Source organism: Arachis duranensis, chromosome 1 (genome assembly GCF_000817695.3).
Source record: "Arachis duranensis cultivar V14167 chromosome 1, aradu.V14167.gnm2.J7QH, whole genome shotgun sequence".
In the NCBI taxonomy this organism is placed as follows: Eukaryota; Viridiplantae; Streptophyta; class Magnoliopsida; order Fabales; family Fabaceae; genus Arachis; species Arachis duranensis.
The window spans coordinates 7,492,120-7,514,357 of record NC_029772.3 but is presented as its reverse complement, the minus strand read 5'-3'; the positions used below and the strand labels follow the sequence as shown (position 1 = coordinate 7,514,357).

Below are 22,238 nucleotides of genomic sequence, written 5' to 3'. Positions count from 1 at the left end.
CCCATATCCTGTCTCATTCTTCCTCCATTCCCTCCTGTAGGACGTGCATGAACATTTCTATTATGATTGTATCTTCGTGAAGGCATTGCTCCCTGCTTTAAATTCCTTCCCTGAAGAGCTGTATACCGATTATAATTCTAAAAAGAAGATCCTGGGCGATTCATCCGAGCTGCAGCTATCTTCTTAGCATAGTCCTCTACTAGCTGACTCTTATTAACCAACTCCGCAAAATTTCGTATTTCCAATGGAACCACTGAGTTCAACAAATCTTCACGAAGTCCTCCTTCAAATTTCAAACATTTCCACTCTTCGAAATCTGCTGGATTCCCTTGACAAACCTTGGAAAAACGACATAAATCTTCAAACTTCCTTGTATACTCAGCAACAGACATACTTCCCTGTTTTAACTGCATCAACTCCATCTCCTTTGCCTCACGAGTAGCTCTAGGAAAGTACTTCTTATAGAACTCTTCTTTGAAAACATTCCACAAAATATTACCCTCATCTTACTACAGTAAACGTTGAATGCCCTGCCACCAGTGCTGAGCATCCCCTTCCAACATATAAGTAGCAAATTCTACATACTGTTCTTCCGGGACATGCTGTACCCTCAAGGACCTTTCTATGCCTCGGAACCAATTATAAGCTTTAGTTGCTACAGTCGTACCCTTGAACATCGGTGGATTAACTTTCAAGAAAGCAGCTAATGTCATAGGCCTATCATAATTCATGTTATCTCCATCACCGTTCCCACCATTCTCACCGTTATGGTCATTGTTACGCTCTCCATTACGTTCCCCCAGACGGTTAACTGCTCGGGTAGTAGCAGTCGCCGTTTCACGCACAGCCTCAGCCATAGCGTGAATCGCAGCAAACAGATTATCATCGTTTCGCAGCGGATTGTTAACAGTAGACCCTTCCCGATCGCTACATCTCCGTGGAGGCATCCTGATTCTGTTCACACCAAACAATCAATACCAAGGTGATCAGTTAGATAAGATATTTGGCTGCTCTGGAAAAGTTGTGCGGCGGAAGCGACGCAGACGCGTGCGGGATGCGGTCGCTCGACTTGCGCTTAAATTAATCGATGCGGTCGTGTCGGTCACGCGGACGCGTGACCTAGGTTATGCCCTCGCGCTCGCACAAATCTCTGTTCGAATTTTTATTTTTGCCAAATTTGGGGTGACGCGATCGCGTGGGGCATCGCTCTGATACCAAATTGTAACGACCCAACTTCTAGCATGTCTAGATCATACTAGAAATTGAATGCTACCAACTTGTTTTTTCTTTTTGTATTATTAATTAATAAATATAAGCCTGTACGTTGTTAAAACCCCGTGAATTTTACAAGTAAATTTTTTTTAAAACAAGAATAATTTAAAGTCGCATACCTTCCATATATCAAGGGATGGTTAAACATTCACATACATAAAACAAAAGATAACAGAATATGAAACAACACATTATAATATACATCATGTTACAGAAGTGGCTCAGTTATATAAGCATAGAGCTATAGTACAGCACCCCTAAGTCAGTGACTCATATAGTATATACATATATGTACATAAGACGCCCCAGGGCCTGGCCTGACCAAAAGCCCCTAAGCTGGCACCCAGGCTAGCCTAACTCTATGATATGCCTATTCCCTCTAATCGTGCTAACAAAAGTGAGGGAGACACTCTAATGTACTGAAGTTAGACTAGGCGTCTCAAAAAGTCTCCTCAATCCTGGTCCAGAGTACCTCACAGAAAACCACCGGGCGAATGGTGATGCTCGCCTGCTGGCGCCTCGCCTGGCTCATCGTCATCGCTGTCAGAGGAGATAACTATGAAGTTAAGATCTTCCTCTGGATCTCTTCTTCCTCGTCCTCTTCTTCTGCCGGAGTGATAGCAGAGGAACCACTGCTGGCCACAGGAACCATAAAAGGATAGCTACCAAACAAAATACAGTCGGGAGAAGGAGGTGGCGCCTCCATGATCTGATCATACTCATGTCCCTGCTGCTCATCAAAGACAGGAGGCTCGATTGGCTCAGGTAAAGGATCAAGCTCGGGTGGCAACACAGGAACACCCCACTCATCAAGGACAAAATGTGCAGGAGTGACTCATGGATAGGCTGGGCAGGTATAGGCTTATCAGGTAGAGGAGGTTCAGGTGGAGGAGGATAGTCAGGTGGAGGTGGCATCTGCTCCTCAGGATGAGGTATCCCAGGTCCGTCGGGGTGTATCCAAGATAAAGGAAAGTCATAGGGTGCATCAGGATTAAAGTATGCTGTCCTAATAGGGTACTGGAAAGGTCTACCACGAACTACATAATTATGGATACGAGGTACTGCATAGTAGATGTAATACTCGCCGCGCACCGGGTCCTCGTGGATGTACGGTGGATCAATCTCGTAGAATAGGACTCCCGTGTCCATCTGTAGAGGTGTAAGGGGTAAGAACTGGGGAGTTCTTAGTAAGGTCGGGGTTTACAGTTAAGTTCATTTATAATGTCCGTGGTCATAGAAGTATAAATAAATGTAGAGTAATATGTACATAACAGTAACATAAACTAACACATGAACAAGAGAGAAAATAGGAAGTAAATGCACATTCACACATTAATATGCAATCACACAGTTATGCTCAAACAAACAAGGAATAGAACAAGAACACAAGAAGATAAGCAATAAATAATACACAAACAAGTATGATGCATGTCTGTCCCTACTGCAGGTAATGAGCTCATTTGTCAGTTTCGACCCGCACCCGACGCAATCCGACCCTCCAAGTCAGATAAGGCCTTCCCAGAACTTAATCCCATATTAAGTACCGCATACCCTCTACCAAGTGCTCTCGACTTGCAGGGCTGGTATTTGCTCAGGTCTCAATATACCGCAGGTATGCAAGTCAGGCCTCTACCAAGCATTCAGCTTGCAAGGCTGGTACTACTCTACCGCAGCCTGTCTGGGAAGCAACATCACAATACGGGCGTCCCCGCACAACATTCACAAGCATTGTCCGAAGGCTCATAATTCACATATAACCATACTTTCCATCACTTAGCAATCATCATAAATCAAGCATTACAACATCAGAGAAAGCTCATTTTACAACATCACAACTATATCACTTTTAACTCCTTTTCTTTTTAACATAAACACAGGTTTCAAAATCTTGTTTCTTTACTTCCTATACCTCTATATCTTCTCTTATGCCTCTTCTTAGGTGTTTAGTAAAGGAAATTAGAGAATTCTGGACTCAAAACTGCCTTCGTGAGGCTTTTAGGAAAAACTGTCTTTTTATCAATATTTTATTATTATTAATAAAATAATATTATTATTAATATATTAATATTTTATTACTAAAATAATAATATTTTATTTAACTTTCAAAAATTGCATTTTGACCCCAGACTTCTTGGAAATTGCACTTTGACCCCTATAACTTTTAATAATTGCACTTTAGCCCATCAACTTTTGATTAATTAATTTTCAATCCCAAACTTTTTAATAATTGCATTTTGACCCCAAAACTCCATGAATACACGTTTTCATGTTCTTCCAAAAACCAAAAACATTTTTCAAAAAGTTCATCAGATTTCTGCTTAATTTTCAGCTAGTTTTTCAATCTTTTCGGAAACCGATTTGAACCCGATTTTTATCAAGCCAAAGAGAAACTTTTCAGCCATCAAATACACATCATCGATTTTTATCAAACCAAAGAGAAACTTTTCAGCCATTAAATGCACATCAAATAAGCATCAAAAATCATGATTTTCATGGCTGGAATGTCACGTTTTCCAACAGCACCAACAGCCACTTCAAAACCATCATAAACATGATTTCCAAGCATTAAACAATAAGATTTCATGATCAAACCATCACACAAACACCCAAAATCAAACCTCAAGCAACAAGATCTGATTTAACACTTCAAGAACACAGCCAATCATTGATTAATTTACCAAACCTTACCTCCTTTGCTGCTGTCCAAGATTGCACCAAAAACAAGCTTCCAGAAGCACTTTTACGCCTATTTTAACATAAAAAATAACTTTATAATCTTATGAACCATGAAGGCTGAAGCTTCATGATGATGAAAAGAAGGTTTTCCTTACCTTAAGGTAACTATAAATCACTTTTTCTTGGAGCTTTTGGTGATTGAGTAAGAGATCTAAGAGAAAACATGAAGAAAACATCATTAGCTTAAGGAACCACCATGGCCGAACCTTCAAGGAGGAGGAGCAGCCTTCATACCTTGATTTACTCCATGAAAAGTGACATAGAAATGAAGAGGAGGAAGAGGTGAACACTTTGGTAAGATTAGATTTTTGATAGGCGTTTCGGTTTGAGAAAGAGCGGAGAAAGAAGCTCAGGTGTTCATGGAAGCTTCATGGTTTTCTTTCATGGTGTTCTAAGATTTTCCAAGAACAAAAAATGATAGCCAAGCTGTCCAAGGGAGGCCGTGGCTTTTGGATGATGATTATCCAAAAGTTACTTGTCAAAATATCTCAGAAAAGGATAATTACTAAAGCTAGATGTATTAGAACTTAAGTAATTACACTGCTAATGGATGAACATTAAGTTACTTAGTGTAAATGACACTAGTAATTGGATAATCATAAGAATAAAAGATGTATGATGAAGCATTAGCAGTGCTAAGTTCATCTAAGAATGCCGGTATTATCCGTTACCGGTAGATTTCTAGCTCAGTTATTATATTAATAGATCAACATTAATCACAGTAGAGAAGATAATAATATAATATTTTGAATAAAATAATAATATATGAATATTATATTAATATAATTTTTCTCTCGAAATTCGTGACCGGCTCGTCACATAGAGACTAACCACGGAAATCAGAATTTTGAAATTCGGGCCCGAAGTGGCTCAAAAACGTAACTCTTCGCGACGTGCCTACTTAGATTAGGAGAGGTGTCCTGTGCAATCAAGCTGCTGACTCAGCAGCTTGATGACGCAGCACCTGTGCAATGGAGGTGCTTATATGCATAGAAATTCCTAAAAATTCTGTAAAAATTCCGTTTGATCCCGAAAAAGCGTCGTTTCTTCGGGGCTAGGCCGTTACAAAGGAGATATTGTCTCAATCAAATTCATGTTTGTCAAATTCACAGTTCTGATGTTGTCTTTATCATCACAGGTGATGAAATTCCAAGCTTGATAGGGATTGTTTTCTCGCCATGATCGCCGCCAACAGAAATGGATAATGAAATGCTTGAGTAACTTGAAGCAAAGTGGTGACTCTATGATCACAAAGTTCAAGATGGTCTAAACAAAATGCATTGGCATTGAGAGTTACCTTTGGAGTTTGAGTCTTATTAAACGAAGAAAGAGGACCCTGCAACCAATAAGATGGAGCTACACCTATTAATTCATTGTTTACAGGCAATAGATATTGCAAGCATGTACAATTGGATAAGTCTGGGATAGAACCTTCAAAGGAGTTCCCCTCAAGATTCACTTTATACAATAGTAGCATGGATGAAAGAACTTGAATCATACTCGACAACTTATTATTATCCTTCACGTCGCTGAGATTCAATCTACTTAGCCTGGGTAGTTTTGAAAAAGACTCAAGCAACACCTTAGTGAGGATGTTTTCAAAGAGATAAACAAGCATCAACACGGGAAAGGAATCAAATGTGTCCAGCAAGGAGACCATGAAGTTTGTAGCCGAGAATCCGAGGATTGCAAGGCGTGAGTAACTATTCAAGTCTGTGGAAAATGTCCAGGGTGGGAAGTTGGTGTTGTAGCATAAGTCAAGGAGCCTCAAACTTTCTAAACCCTAGAAGCAACCGTGAGGGATATAAGTATAGACTTAGGAGGAGGCAGAAACCCGAAAGGGATTGAGGTAGACGAGTGTGATGAGGGATTTGTTTAAGACCTAAAGAAAATTTTTCATTGAGCCCCCTTGATCTGAGGTCGATCTTTTCTACGTAATGGAAATTAGCTGCTAGAGTCTAGGGATGTCAATGGGGGCGGGGGATGCCTCCCTGCTCCCCGTCCCCACCCCCAGAATTAATTTTCGTCCCCGCCCCGTTCTCCATCATGGGGGGATAATTGTGCCCATCTCCGTTTTTCGCATTCCCCGCGGTCCCCATTCCCCATCTCCCTATGTTTAACATTCATATGGAAATTATAGTAAAAATATCAAAAAAATCAAAAAACAAACTACAAAATATTATTACAAACATATCTTATCTATGATTATAAGTCTAGAAATACAACATAGCAAATCATAGTCTGTAAAATAAAATCTTAAAATACAACTTCCATTCTAAAGAAAGCAATAAAATAAAGTCTTTAACATCAAATATTCTTTCATTGTCAGCATACAACTTCCAACAAATATCTCCATGTTCTCTGTTAAAACAACAGAGACATAAATTGTTAACATACAGTGACGAGAATGGAAGCAAACACGTAGACGCAGAAGTGGAGAGGGGAAGGATGCCGCGCCTAAAGAGAGAGAACGACGCGGTGAAGCTGCCAGGGTGACGGTGCAAGAGTGGCCAATGGCGAGTGGAGACCAACAACAGCATATGGTGCTGTGAGGATTTTGAAGTTTCAACAAAGTGGAGAGTGAGTGAGTGATTGGAGTCTAGAGAGTTGGGGCTTGGGTGGAAATAGAGAGTTAGAGACGGCGCAGCAACAAAAGTGAGAAGGGAAGATAGGGTTAGGGTTTTTTAATGGGTGAAATTACTAAAATACCCCCTATGTTAGAAATAAAGTAAGGGTATTTAAGTAAGTTTAACAATTCGGAAAATTATTGGGGATGGGGCGGGGATCCCCGCTCGGGTCCCGCGCTTGTTTCGGGGGAATTTTTCTCCCCATCCCCATCCCCACAAGAAAAATTTCTCACCATCAGGGCCCCATTCGGAGTAGTCCCCATGGAGATTTCCACCTCTTGGGGATTTTTGACACCCCTACTAGAGTCCATTGGCACATAGTAGACTTGTTGTCGAACCATTTGGAGGAAAGATTGTGCAAGACTTCCCTAAACTTCAAGAGGTAAGCAGCTTCTTCATCACTAATCCCATTATCATTATTATTGGACAAGACACATGCACACATGATGATGAAGAAGAAAAATGTTGCAATATCGAGTAAGTTTTTGGGATGAGCCATTGCGATCTGTGCTTCTTGTTGCATACCAAAAATTAGTCGTGTATATTTCTATAAATTTTTAAGTCAAATATAGATTTAATTTTGTTTTGTTTTTTGTTTTCCGTAAGTTTAACATTGCTCAATGTAAAGATAGTAATGAATGTACCTAGAATAGAAGTAGAAAAAAAAAACGAGATTTTGGATGAGTGAGACTGTTGAGAAAAGTATTGCCTGTGGTAATGGCAATAGTTTTAGTTGAGAATCGTAGACTTGTCACAATCTCGGGTATGGAATCATTCAATCTATTTCCACCAAAATACAATCTAGACAAATCCGTTAAACTCTCGAATGAAAGAGATATTGTCCCCGTCAAATTTATATTTGTCAAATTCACGATTCTGATGTTGGCTGATGGGAGCTAAATGTCAGTTTCGAATTTTCATAAAAGAATTGTGTCATAAGTATAGTCTAAATCGGCAACCAACTATAAATCAAAGTTTAGAAAATGTCACAAAAGTTAAATCAATAATCGGAAGTAGAATCCCAATCATTCTCTCTAGAAATTACAATCGAGTACTTGATTATTGGCTATGAGAGATCGGGAGTTTTGATCACAATAAACAAAAAATGTAAATAGCAAGAAATTAAAAAAAACAAATAATAACTAAATATCAAAAGAAATTGAACTAAGACAATTAAGGAAATTAACTAAAAAAAATATTGACAAGGATTGATAGTTAAGAATCACTATCCTTGTTAATAACCACAATATGATAATTAAAAAGAGCAATTCCACTTCGTCATCTCCAACATCGGAGGAAAGTCAAACATACTTAATTACTCCTAATCCATAAGTCCTAATCAACTTATTCACTGAATTAGTAAAAGATTAGCGTCAATAGAAATAAGATTAATTCAAATCTTCAAATTATTAATCAACTTGGATATTAGTAACTCAAGACTATCCAAGTTATCAACCCAAGACAAAAATACAAAATTCTACTCCATAGCTAAAAAGAAACATTTCTTTAAACACCTAGAGTGCAATAAAAGCAAACATCATAAAATATAAGAATTAATAAAAACTATAACTAACTAAGACAAAATATCAATAGTAATAACTCAAAAAATCATAAATGAAATATAAAACATCAAATTCATTAAAAGAAATGAAAAGTTCACAAGCCTCGTAAACTAACAAAAGAAATTAAAAGTAAATACCACTAAATTCTAAGGAAATTATAATACAAGAACAGAAAAACAAGATAAAAACTACAATTAAATAAGACTAAAACCTAGAAGCAACAAAAATATTAAGAAAAATTTAAGAGATTCTAGAGAGAAGTTGGAGTTCTTCTCTCTTGAATCCCACTAAACCTAAAAAGAAAGTATAAAAATGTGAATATGGTAGTGTATGTTGATCCCCCTCCATCCTCCACTTCAATAGTATTAGAAATGAGTTGGATTGAGTTCCAAATGCTCCAGAAATCGCCCTTCACGTGTTTCTTTAATGAGGCGCAATCTTGGTATCTCGCGTACGCGACAAGTGCATGTGTACGTGACATTGTCAAAATTCAGGGGATGCCGCGTACGCGAGATTGTCAAGACATCCAAACTCAAATTGTTCATGATTCCTCGCTTTTGCATGCTTTCTTCTTTACTTCTTCAAGTCATTCTTGCCTTCTAAGCCTGAAACCACTCAACAAATACATCAAGGAATCGAATGGAATAGAAATGAATTAAATTTAGCAATTTAAGAGTCTAAAAAGCATGTTTTTAACCATTAAGCACAATTAGAAAAAATTCACAAAATTATGTTATTTTAATGAATAAATGCAAATTCACTAATTTCAATCGAAAATTTACTATAAAATAGTGGTTTATCGACCTCCCTACACTTAAATAATAGCATGTTCTCATGCTAAACATCAAGATTGACAAGATCAAAGGGTATTAACATTTATTAAAAAGAAACAACCTATACGTATTCTATCTATTTATATCTATCTACCAAATCTATATATATCTACTCGGTCAAAATAAATCAATTTCCAAGAGAACATATAACAAGGAGGGCCAAAAGAATTAATAACCAAGTCAAATCCACAATTAAATTGAGTTTAAGAAAAGAATTTATAAACTTGCAAGATAAGAGATAATCACAGCTCGAAACATAGAGTTGAGCAATCGAATCCCTCACCGGATGTGTATACGCTCTACTCACTCAAGTGTATAGGGTTGATTCACTCAATACTCTTCTAATCATGCTTTCAAAGACTTATTTTTCATCTAATAATTAACAAATATTCAGTTTATGCATACAAGTATCTTGAGGACTTTTCCAAAGGTTGTAATGGGGTTAGGATAAAGGTAAGGATGCATATGGCTAAGTGAGCTAGAATTTGAATCTTTGATTAACTTAAGTTCTCACCTAACATATAACAGCCTATACAATTCCAATACAACCTAACTACCCATTATTTCACTTTTCACACACTCATCCATTCTTTTCAATTCACATATGCATTGTTATTATTGCTTTTTTTTTTGGAGCCTTTGTCCCCTTTTTATTCTTTTTTTCTTTTTTTTTTCTTTTTTTTTTATTTACATATACATATAAAAATATCAATGCATATGATTTAAACATTTAATTCATAAATATGTACTAATTTCTAAAATTTCAAAACCCACTTCTATCAACCAATGTTCTTAATTTTCTATTTTCTCACATTTAGATGATACACACTCTCACTAGCCTAAACTAATCAAAGATCCAAATTAAGGACATTTATTATTTTTCACATAGGGTTAATAATGTGCTAAGATCAAGAACAATAGGGATTAAACAGGCCTAAAATTGGTTAACAAAGGTAGATGAAAAGGTAAGGCTATTTGCATAAGTGAGTTAACTTGAACAAAGGCCTCAATCATATAAATGTATTCATACACAGAATAATGGATATAAAGAATCAAACAAAGCAAATATCACAATCATAGAAAGAGAATAAGACATAAGAAAGAAAATAGTGGTTAATATGATGTAACCACTCATTAAATCTCAAAAACTCACAAGGTTGTGTGTTCTAGCTCTAAACTATGTTTCATAATTATTGTTCAAGCAAGTTTAATGAGAATTTTTCAACTCAAAACAATTGAGATTCCCTATAAATAAATTCTTTGAAAAATTTCATTATTTTGACTAAGTTTATTATATATATACACGAAAAAAATACAATAAATTAAGAAAAATACAATTAAAATTCTAAATATATACAAACAAGGAAAAAAATGCAACTAAGAATTTTAAAAGATATAGTAATAATAGAAAAAATGAAATGTGAAAGTTTTTAGAATTAAAAATTTTCACCCAAAAAATACTGCCGGACGATTTTCCCACATTTAAAAACTTGCACAGTCCTCCATGCGCTTACTACGACAAGGGGGTCGCAGATATTTAACGGATTGCCATCTTTAGCTGGTGAAACTTCAGGTTGCTGTGACTGAGGAAAAGGCTTTTCCCTTCACTATTTGTCATAGCGTTTTCCTTCTTTGACTTCCTTGTTATTGGACAAGACACACACATGATTATGAAGAAGAAGAATATTGCCATATTGAGTAGGATTTTGAGACGAGTCATTGTGATCTGTGCTTCTTGTTGCAAACCAAAAATTAGCCGATGTATATTTGTATAAATTTTGAAGTTTAATATAGTCTTAATTTTGTTTTGTTTTCCGTAAGTTTAACATTACTCAATATAGAGACAATAACGAGCGTACCTAAAACGAAAGCAGAAGAGAGTAAGGTTTTGGGTGAGAGAGACTACTACAGAAAAATATTGGCTGTGGTAATGACAATGATTTTAGTTGAGAATGGTGGAAGATTTTTCGATAAGTTGTTACTGGACACACCCAAAATCTTGAGTTGTGGTAGACTTGTCAAGCTTTCTGGTATGGAACCGTTCAATCTATTCCCACCAAAATATAATTGAATAGATCCGTTAAATTCTTGAATGAAGGAGATATTGTTTCCATCAAATTCATGTTGGTCAAATTTACGGTTCTGATGTTGCCCTTGTCATCACAAGTGATGAAATTCCAAGCTTGATAACTTGTGATGACAAGGGCAAACATCAGAACCGTAAATTTGACCAACATGAATTTGACGGAAACAATATCTCCTTCATTCAAGAATTTAACGGATCTATTCAATTGTATCTTGGTGGGAATAGATTGAACGGTTCCATACCAAAAAGCTTGATAAGTCTACCACAACTCAAGATTCTGGATGTGTCCAGTAACAACTTATCGGAAAACCTTCCACCATTCTCAACTAAAATCATTATCATTACCATAGCCAATGCTTTTCTCTAGCAGTCTCACTTACCTTAAACCCTCGCTCTCTTCTACTTTCATTCTAGGTACGCTCATTATTATCTTTACACCGAGCAATGTTAAATTTAAAGAAAACAAAGACAAAACAAAATTAAAACTATGTTAAACTTAAAAAATTATACAAATATACACGGACTCATTCTAAAATTCTACTCGATATTGCAACAACAAGCACAAATTATAATGACTCATCCTAAAATTTTACTCGATATTGCAACATTCTTCTTTTTCATTATATGTGTATATCTTATCCACTAATAATGATGATAGGATTAGTGATAAAAAAAAAAAAACTGTTTATCTCTTGAAGTTTAAGAAAGCCCTACACAATCTTCCTTCCAACTAGTTCTAGCAGGTGCATTGACTCCCATTGCAAATGTCTCCGTTGAAAACAAGACCTAAAAGAACAAAAGCCAGATGTTAGATGACAATTAAAAATACTTTCAAGTTAAATACAAACAGACATTAATAGCGAGCTGTAATTTTGAGCTAATAATAATCATAATAATAGAATCAGGAGCTCCAAAATCCTATTAAAATTTCTTACGAAAAGGAAATTCAGAAACACTAGAACCACTTTAACATTAAAGTATGGTCTAACACTCAGTAAAAATATTTATATTTAAAATGGTCCACTACTAAGTGGTTGTTCATAACATTTTTAACCAATTAACTAACTGTTCCTATACTGAAAATAGTTTACAAAAGATTTATTCAGTAATTTTACTTGAAATAATTAAAAATAACATAGTCAACATACAGGCAACAATGACTTTTTGGAGAGTTTGTTGATCAGCATCAACCACATTGAAGCATCTGCTCTCCTCAACGATATCTGCGGTTAAACCATTTTCAAGCACAAGGTTAATGAATAGTTCACCCAATAATTGAAAAAAAAAAAAACTTACTCGTAAATTAAATTGAAAGCAGCATTATTTAGAAACGAAAAAGAAAGAGACTTACAAGAATATTCTCTCCCCTCCTGAATGGGTCCTTGAAGATGGCTTGTGGGCTTGTTCAACACAAAAAGCAAACCCCACTCAACACAGTAAGTTTTTGGCAAGTATTTAAATTCATGCATTGTCTCCTCTGTCTATATGCAATGAAAGCTTGGTCTGTGAGTGAAGGTATATTTTTTAGCTTTTAGCGCCATATTTTTTTTTCAAATAATTGAAGAAAATAATTTTAGCAATCAATAAATAAAAAAAAGAAACGGTAGAAAATCATCCGAATTTATTATTTTTTGTTATTATTTAATTATTAATTTAATTTTTTTAGTATAGTAATTTAATAATATATTTATTCTATACTTTTAAATACTAATGGCTATCTAATAGCTACAAATAATAAATTTTGATAATTTTTTAATATTTCTAAATAAAAAATCATGCTAATTGAAGAGAAAGACCACTGTCAAATGAACTTGCAATAGGATAATTTTTTATAAACATATAAAAAATATACTATATTTTAAAAAACAAAATATAAGAATTGAATTATATAAAATTCAGTTAAATTATTTTTTTTTTAGGAATGGAAAAAATATATAATATCTATAATTATATTTTTATTATATCTAAAATTATTCATTTATTTTAGTAATAATTAAAAATATAAACTAAAATATATTTAAAAAAATATGACTCTTTCTTTTCAAATTATTACCCTCAAATATTTTTAATTATTAAATATGTTCTAAGTTCAGCCAATCCACTTTTAAATTTTTATTTATTAAAATATAAATAACTATAGTGACTAATAATTTGACTAACTTTTCGTACCATGAATATCATATTCCACTTTTTCAAGTGACACGTGATAATTTTCCTATAAGCTACAAGTGTTGATTGACACATGTCCACACAGGACAAATATGATTGTCGTATTATCACATGTCTTTTCTGTAGCTTGTTGACAAGTACAATTTTATGTTGAATTCTTTAAAGTATATATATTTTTTTAGTTTTTAGTCCTCCAAAATTCTGATTTGCAAACACATCACAAGCTAATTAACAAAGAAAATCTAAAATTTAAAATTAAATAAATTTAAATTAAAAAAAAAGAAGGGTAATGAATCATACTATAGGATGACTTCACTATCCTGTGCTCGAACCACCATAGTTCCATTTTGGAAGTTTTGAAGGATCACTCACTGGACTAGAGAGTGTCTGTGTTTTTATTGAAACAGTTAAAGAAATTAAGGTCAATTTTCACAAAAGAAAAAATCAAAAGATCACCATGAAAATTGATAGCTTTTCACACATATCCACATGTGTGATTAAGCAATATAAAATTAAAACTAAAAAGATTACCCTTGCTTTGCTTCTGATGTCCAAACCAGATCCACCAATCCTGTTTTTCACCACATCAAAAGCATTTAATATTTATACCAAGAACAGAGCAAAAAGAACCAAAAGGGTAAGTTTACAAAAATATCTCTGCTTTTTATGTGTATGATGAATGATCTTTGATCCCATAAAATCATAGTACCAAAAGTAAGAAGACGTTTCAAAAGAATAAGATATGAATTCATCCCAAAAAGGAGGTTCTGATTTTTTTTTTTTTGGGTAGAAACTTTTGGTCAAAGATTTCATAAAACCAGAGTCCCCTGTTTTCAAGAGGAAAAAACAGAGTCCCCTGTTTCAAACAATAAATTAAAATATGAAAGTAAGATGTATGAAAAAGCGAACCATATGTATTCAGCAATAAATAATTACATTTTCATTCTTCTTTTTGCATTCCATGATCTCCGCCAGCTCTCTCAAGCACCACTTTGAGGAAGCATAGTTCTCAGAGAAGATAACAAGAAACAACTTTGAGTCTCTGATGGCCTCAACAAGTTCGTTCCAGATGGCTCCTCCTTTCTTGATTCTGTAATCTATGAACGTCTCAATCCAGTTTCTGCAGAGAGCCGAATGAAGATGGCTGATAAAGATATCGTATTGATGAGTGACAGATGCTTGAGAATAAGAAGAAGAAGAAATTACCATGTGAGTGGCTTAGAGAGCAAATGCATGTGCAGTGAATTTCCGCGTGGGTCCATCCATATAATTATGATCATGAAGCTACCTCCATCGGCTTCCCACTACGTACACCATTAAACTTAACTCTCAAACATTTATTAATATATAACTACTTATTTTAATATCTATATGTAGGTGACGTCTGTGGTGCCCAAACTAAACGGTGGCTAAGATGACTAAAGGAAGAATATTCAGTAAAAATGTGACGCATGCCATCTTTGGAGTATGCTGATCATAGAAGTTGACTTTGTGAACCACGGTCAAAATGCTAATGAATGTAGGGTAATTATTTTAGTTCTGTGATAAATGTTAATTACGAAGTTAATCAGAGGAATAGGTAATAACATGTAGTTAAAAGTTGTTTTGGGGTTTATTGTTCTTAAAGGAGGGTTCCTTCTCCTAGCGACGGCAGAGAATTGATAATAGCGATTGTGAACCACAAATCGAGCAAAGCGTAAAGAAAGACGCGCCGGCATAGTAAGTGAGGAAGGGATTTGCATCGATGATGGAGTGGCATAGTAAAATCGGTATCAAATCCGTCGTGGGTGGTTTGGAGGCTTCACAAATAAAGTAAGAGCCTTGGTAAACACATTTGAAATTTCCTTTTGAACATACTATGTTAATGGGGTTCAATATAAATGTAATAGAACAAGGAATACTGTGGATACAAGACATTCATTACTGGGAAGCATTGTGGGCGAAAAGTGGGAGTTTCAGGGGAAATGAGACATTCTTTTACTCCATTTTTTCAATGGAAGTATTTTGGTTGTGCCAAGAGATGAGAAATTTCCAAAAAATCATAATCTTCTCAGTTGTGTGTGTACTAGAATCATAATCTATTACTTGATTTTATTCTCAATTTAGTAATCCTTATTATTTAATTATTTGTTTATATTTCGTTCTATTTTATTACATGTAATTATGTTGCATATAAATTTCTAAAATCAATTGATCAATTTACTAATTTAGAATATATATTTTTTATTTATAGAAACAATAATGGAAAAATATTTTAAAAAATATCTTTCGTTCTATTTGATTATATGTAATTTTTTATTTTTTTATTCAAATAATTAATGTGCATTTCTATTTTTTTTAATTTACATTAATATATCTTTTTATAGTAATGTATATTATTTTTGCCCCCCAACATAAATTTTCTGGATCTGTCACTGCTTATAGATACAAGATATAAGATATTTTTAATTTATTTTTTCTTTAAACAACGCAAATTTAGAGTAAAAATGATTATTTGATACAAGAACAATAAAATTTGCAGTACATAAAGTGATTACCTAAATATAATAACGTAAGTCATTTCAAACATAATAATGTAAATATTAAATATAGTATTATAAAAAAATAAATGATGTTTCTAGAAATAAATATAGATTATTATATAAAAACTAATTTGAAAGGTACAAAGACTTGAGGGTATGATATTAAATTAGTTAAGTAAAAAATATTAGTGAATTAAACAATTAAGACATAAATTTATTATATAATAAAAAATAATACATATAAAATTACTAAATTACATAATTTTTTTATTTTTTAAACACATATCTCATATATAAATATAATTTTTTTAAAATTTTGAGAGGTCAAAGCCACTACTGGCTCTCCCTCTAAGTCCATCCCTGTATATATGTCTACTTTTAATTATTTATAAAAATATTTTGCCGTATATATTGACATAATATATTTTGAAACAATAAATTTTAGCTAAGAAATAAATTTAAAAAAAAACAAAACCAAGACTACGATTTATAAATTGTTTATTTGGCCACAAATAAAAATAGTGTCTTAACAAAAGTTGATTAATAATGAAAACGTAAATTATGAATAAAATTGATTCAACAAATAAATTAAAAAATTTAAAATTATAAATAATTAAATTATTCAAATTAATAGATTATAAATTAATGTTTTTAATTAATATTAATTTAAATAACATTAAATTTCTTAAATTAATGCAAAATGATTTTTTTTTTCAAAATCTTCATTTTACAGTAGATTTTATTCAAGAAAATTATAAATGTATAAAATTTTTTGGACTAAAGATAAAATAATTAGCAATAAAAATGGATAAATCAAAATATAAATCTTAAAAAAAATATTATTAAAACAATTATATAAATTATAAAAAAAAGTTCTATCTCATAAAATTTGAATTATTCCATACAAGTGGTACTAACAACACAAAGAAATTTGTTTTCACGTGATTTGATAAAAACATCAATTGTCTAAAAAAGAATTTAGGTAAAATAATTTTATATGCATATCTAATTAAGTAACGCTATATTATTAAAAGTAATTATTGTTTTTATTGATTGTGACGCTGTGTGAATGGTCATCCAAAGTATCGATGTAATTGCACGAAAATATAAATTATACTGTCAATATAAAGCTGTTTATACGTACATTCAATTATATAATGTTACATTAAAAAAAATAATTATTTTTTATATTGATAACGTGAATAGTTATTAAAAAATGATATAATTGTACGACTGTGTAAAACGCTTTATAATTGATAGTGAATCAAAATTAAATTCAAAATTTAAAATCAAATATCATTATGTTGTACAGTAATTTTATTTTTCAATCCAAAAAAATTTCATCTTTTGCCCATCACATTTTTGGATATCCAATCATTTTTGGACTACCAATACCTTGGTCCATAAGAGTGTTTAAAATCGATTCAAACTGAATTAAACCGACTAACCGAACCGAAAAAATTAAAAACCGAACAAATTGAAAATTGAAAAAACCAACAAAATTTATTTTGCTATTTTCATATTTTTTTTATGTCAAAATCTCTCAAATGTCCCTGCGGTAAATTACACATTGTTACTCCACTTACAATAACTTTTAGGTTTGACTTAACCATGCACTCATTAGATACACTAACCACTCTACAAGTATCATATGGCTGTTAGACAAATATAAACCATTTTTAGCCATCTATTTCCATGCCACCGCCTGCCATATATAATATCGTTATAGACCATTGAACCTACATATCAGATATTAAGCTGAGAAGAACATATACCACACTTGGTCTTCTGTTTTCTTATCTCTTAAATTCATTCCTTTATACTACAGTTTTCTTTGATTGTTCATTGTTACCACCAATGTGCGATTTCTCCAAACACCAACTAAACTATACAAAACCTTTGCACCAGCAAGCATCATAGTTTTCAGATATTTGTTCAATCCTTTGATAACTAGAAACTTTCGTGAGAATTGATCGATTACTAACAACTCATTGAAGCGAATTTCATGTGGGCAACAAGTGACAAAGAAACTTGAGAATTTACATAGCTAAGTATACATTTTTCATGAGGTAGACAAGTTGCAAAACACCATGGCCAGACTAAAACTTGTAATTCGAAATAGAACATAATTAGCCATTAAAAGATATATTTCTACCTACAGGATAGAACATTATTTGACAGTTAACATTACTTCAAACAAACCTTAGGATTTTCAAAGCATTCAAAAGGTGCGAGCTATAAATTTATATGCTCAACTACTGTATGACCTATTGACCTATATGATGTTGATGTTGCTCTATATGATACTGTAAGTAATTCAGTAGTAACAAAGACCGAAAAAGGTGTCTTATTCTAATAACGTGTCAATAGTTCTAGTGAATTTATCATTCAGATTTTGGGCCAGTTGAATTTCCATACACTCTACTTCATCCTACTAGCAATGGAGGGTTGACTTTTAGAGGAGTTTCAAACAGCATCTCTATCTAAATGCAGGGCATAATATAAGGAATTCATAATGTGTGGTTTCTTAGTTTTTTTCAAGTCTTATATATCATGTGTATTTGTAATGTAATATTCTTCATTTTTCCACCAAAAATCTCTAAGCGGTCAAGCTTCTTCAATTCATCTTATCTCTCCGACCAATTTGTCTCATTCTCCGACTGCATGTGAATTTTAATTCGTTCTTATCTCCGACCATTTTAAATTTACTAAACATAGACATAAACCAAAGTAAATTTAAAATGGTCGGAGATAAGAACGAATTAAAATTTACATGCAGTCGGAGAATGAGACAAATTGGTCGGAGATATAAGATGAATTGAAGAAACTTGACCGCTTGGAGATTTTTTGTGGAATGAAGAATATTACATTACAAATATACATGATATATAAGACTTGAAAAAAGCTAAGAAACCACACATTTATAATAATGTTTATTTTAAAATTTATATTTTGATTTATCAATTTTTATGGTTAATTATTTTATCTTTAGTCCAAAACATCTTATATATTTATGATTTTCTTGAATAAAATCTATTGTAAAATGAAGATTTTGAAAAAAAAATTATTTTGCATTGATTTAAGAAATTTAATGTTATTTAAATTAATATTAGTTAAAAACATTAATTTATAATCTATTAGTTTGGATAATTTAATTATTTATAATTTTAAATTTTTTAATTTATTTGTTGAATCAATTTTATTCATAATTTACGTTTTCATTATTAATCAACTTTTGTTAAGACATTATTTTATTTGTGGCCAAATAAACAACTTTTGGATCACTCCCCTCTTCTCTTAGACTCTAACCCGAGAACTGAGAGATCTAAACGCCGATTCAAATTCCAAGAAAGATGGTGTTCCAATGATGAAATAAGGCAGATTGTTAGAGAGGTTTGGCACGAACAGATTGATGGTTCAGCCATGTATATCCTAGCTCAAAAACTAAAGCATTGTCGACATAAGATTGTCAGATGGCAGCAAGAATACAGATCTAATTCGAAGGTGGAGATTGATTTACTACAGTCTGAATTAGAGGAACTTCGTTTAGCAGGAATTCATGGAGGCGACATCATTTCAGAAATAGAGGACAAACTTGAAAAAGCATTGCAAAATGAGAAATCTTATTGGAAAGATAAGTCTAGAGTAAAATGGCTCAAATCTGGCGATCAGAATACAACTTTCTTCCATCAGAAATTTAGAAATCGAACCCGAAGGAATAGAATTTGGCAACTAACTGGCAGTGACGGTGAAGTGGCTACTTCAAATGCTGGTATTGCTTCTGTGGCTGAATCTTATTTCAAGGACGTCTTTTCCTCCCGTTGTCATGAGAACACTGAACCTCTGTTTACTGATTTTGAACCTAAGGTTACAGCTCACATGAACCGTAGGCTTCAAAGACCAGTGACTATGGAGGAAGTGAAACGTGCGACATTTAGCATTCATCCTCAAAGTGCTTTAATCTCTGATAATATCCTAATTGCTCACGAGTGTATGCATTACTTGAAGAACAAAAAAAGGGACTCGAAAATGAAATGACGCTAAAATTACATGAGTAAGGCATATGATATGGTGGAATGACACTTTCTTTGGTTTATATTGGAGAAGTTTGGTTTTGACTCCCGGTGGATCATGTGGATTCGAGAATTAGTAACAACTGTTTCTTATTCTGTTATTGTGGAAGGACAACCTTATGGTTTCTTCAAACCAAATAGAAGTATTCGACAAGGAGATCCTCTATCTCCCTATCTTTTTCTTTTCTGTGCAGAAGGTCTCTCCTTCTTGCTACACAAGGCAGAATAAAACAGACTAATTCAGGGTCTTCAGATACATAGACGATGTCCCAAGGTCAACCACCTCCTCTTTGCTGATGATTCCATCTTATTCTGTAAGGCTAATCCTGAAGCATGTTCAAATATCCTGCATTTATTGAATTCTTATGAAAGCATCAGTGGCCAGAGGGTAAATCTTAATAAATCTGCTGTATTCTTTAGCCACAACACTCCATCCACTACTCGTACACTACTGGCTAACTCTATGAATATTAATCATATTGGGGCTCAGGATAAATACCTTGGTTTGCCTTCTACAGTCTCTAAATCGAAAAAGGCTTCTTTTAGTATGATCAAAGAAAAGGTTCGGAAAAGAATCCAAAGGTGGAAGCGCAATCTTCTATCGTCAGGTGGTAGACACGTATTGCTTAAGGCAGTGGGAGAAGCTATTCCTATTTATACATTGTCTTGCTTCAAGTTGCCTGATGGTTTAATCTCAGAAATTCACTCTCTACTTTCTCAGTTCTGGTGGGGACAAAAAGGTTTTGAAAGGCGGATGGCTTGGATTAGCTGGGACACTATGACTCGCCCACGAAAAGAAGGAGGCCTTGGATTTAAAGATCTCAGAATCCAAAATCTGGCGCTTTTAGGCAAACAGTTTTGGCGACTTGTGGGCAAACAGTTTTGGCGACTTGTAACATAGCCTACTTTCTTATTATCCAAAATCCTAAGAGGTAAATACTTTAGCAATGGTAATGCTATAACGGCAGAAATTAGAGTCTTACCTTCTTGGGGATGAAGGAGTATACTAGAAGGCCGAAAGATTGTTGAAAAAGGTCTTAATTGGGTTGTGGGTACTGGAGAGAATATCCGAACCTTTGAGGATCCTTGACTGCCTTCTCCGTATCCTTTAATGATTTATTGGCTGCCTCCTCCGTATCCTTTAAAGATTTATAACATGCCAAATAGACAAGCTATCTCTGAGTTGGTTCCAAGAGTTAAAGATCTAATTACTGAAGATAGGAATTGGAATCAGAATCTTATTCAAGAATTATTTTCCCAAGACGTTGCAAACAGGATTTTGTCAGTTAAAATTCAGCAGAGTAGGGACAAATTGCAATGGGATTTGAACAAATCCAAACAATATGATACAGCTTCAGGTTACAAAATTGGCTATTTATTTTACCATCTGTCTCTGGAGCTTTGCCCTAATTATATGCAACAGAAAAAGCCGTGGATTGATCTATGGAAGTTGAACTTGCCTCACAAAATTAAGCTATTTATCTGGAAAGCTCTCTATGGCCAGCTCCCGGTGCTTGCTCAGATTCATCACCGCATCCCATCTATATCACCAATATGCCCCTTCTGTCATGAAGCCACCGAAACAGTCACTCATTGTTTGATCGATTGCTCTAGAATTAAAGATGTATGGCCTCAGAGTTATCTTCGTGACTGTCTTCCCCTTCAGAGTCCTAACGACTTTTGGACATGGTGGATTGCATCAACAGAGATGCTTAACCTGTTGAAGAACGATGACCGTAATCCTCAATTACTTGCCATCATTTGCTGGAACTGCTGGAAAGCTCGCAACCAGTTGATTTTTGAAGGTTCTACTTCAATGCCGTCTGCCATTCTAGCAAGCTCTGTCAAGTTGCTCCGTGAAATCCAAAGAACTCCCAGTTTAGGTCGTCATCTCCATGAGGCAAGCTCTTAGTTGCATTCAATTTGATTTATCATTCTTTCCTCTTTAAGATTTTTTTCGTTTTTTGACCTTGCACCATTGGATGAATACCTTCAGTGTAGTGTTTTTGGGAAATCCTCACCTTTCATTATGCTGTCCTACTTTTGGACATCTTTGTATTTCATTTTTCAATAATTAATGAAATATAATCTACTATCTTTGAAAAAAAAATAAACAACTTATAAGTCGTAGTCTTGGTTTTGTTTTTTTTATTTATTTATTTCTTAGCAAAAATTATTTGTTTCAAAATATATTATGTCAATATATACGACAAAATACTTTTATAAATAATTAAAAGTAGACATATATACAAGGATGGACTCAGAGGGGAGTGAGTAGTGGTTTCGATCTCCCAAAATTTTAAAAAATTATACTTATATATGAGATATGTGTTTAAAAAATAAAAAATTATGTAATTT

General features: G+C 33.6%; 1 protein-coding gene across 1 annotated transcript; it reads left to right on the top strand.

Annotated features, from left to right (window-relative positions):
• Window positions 1-21,036: 21,036 nt before the first annotated feature.
• Window positions 21,037-21,792, top strand: LOC107474863 (uncharacterized). Its single transcript, XM_016094510.1, has one exon. It carries the CDS (start codon window positions 21,037-21,039, stop codon window positions 21,790-21,792), a length of 756 nt encoding a protein of 251 aa, XP_015949996.1.
• The last annotated feature ends 446 nt before the right edge of the window (window positions 21,793-22,238 follow it).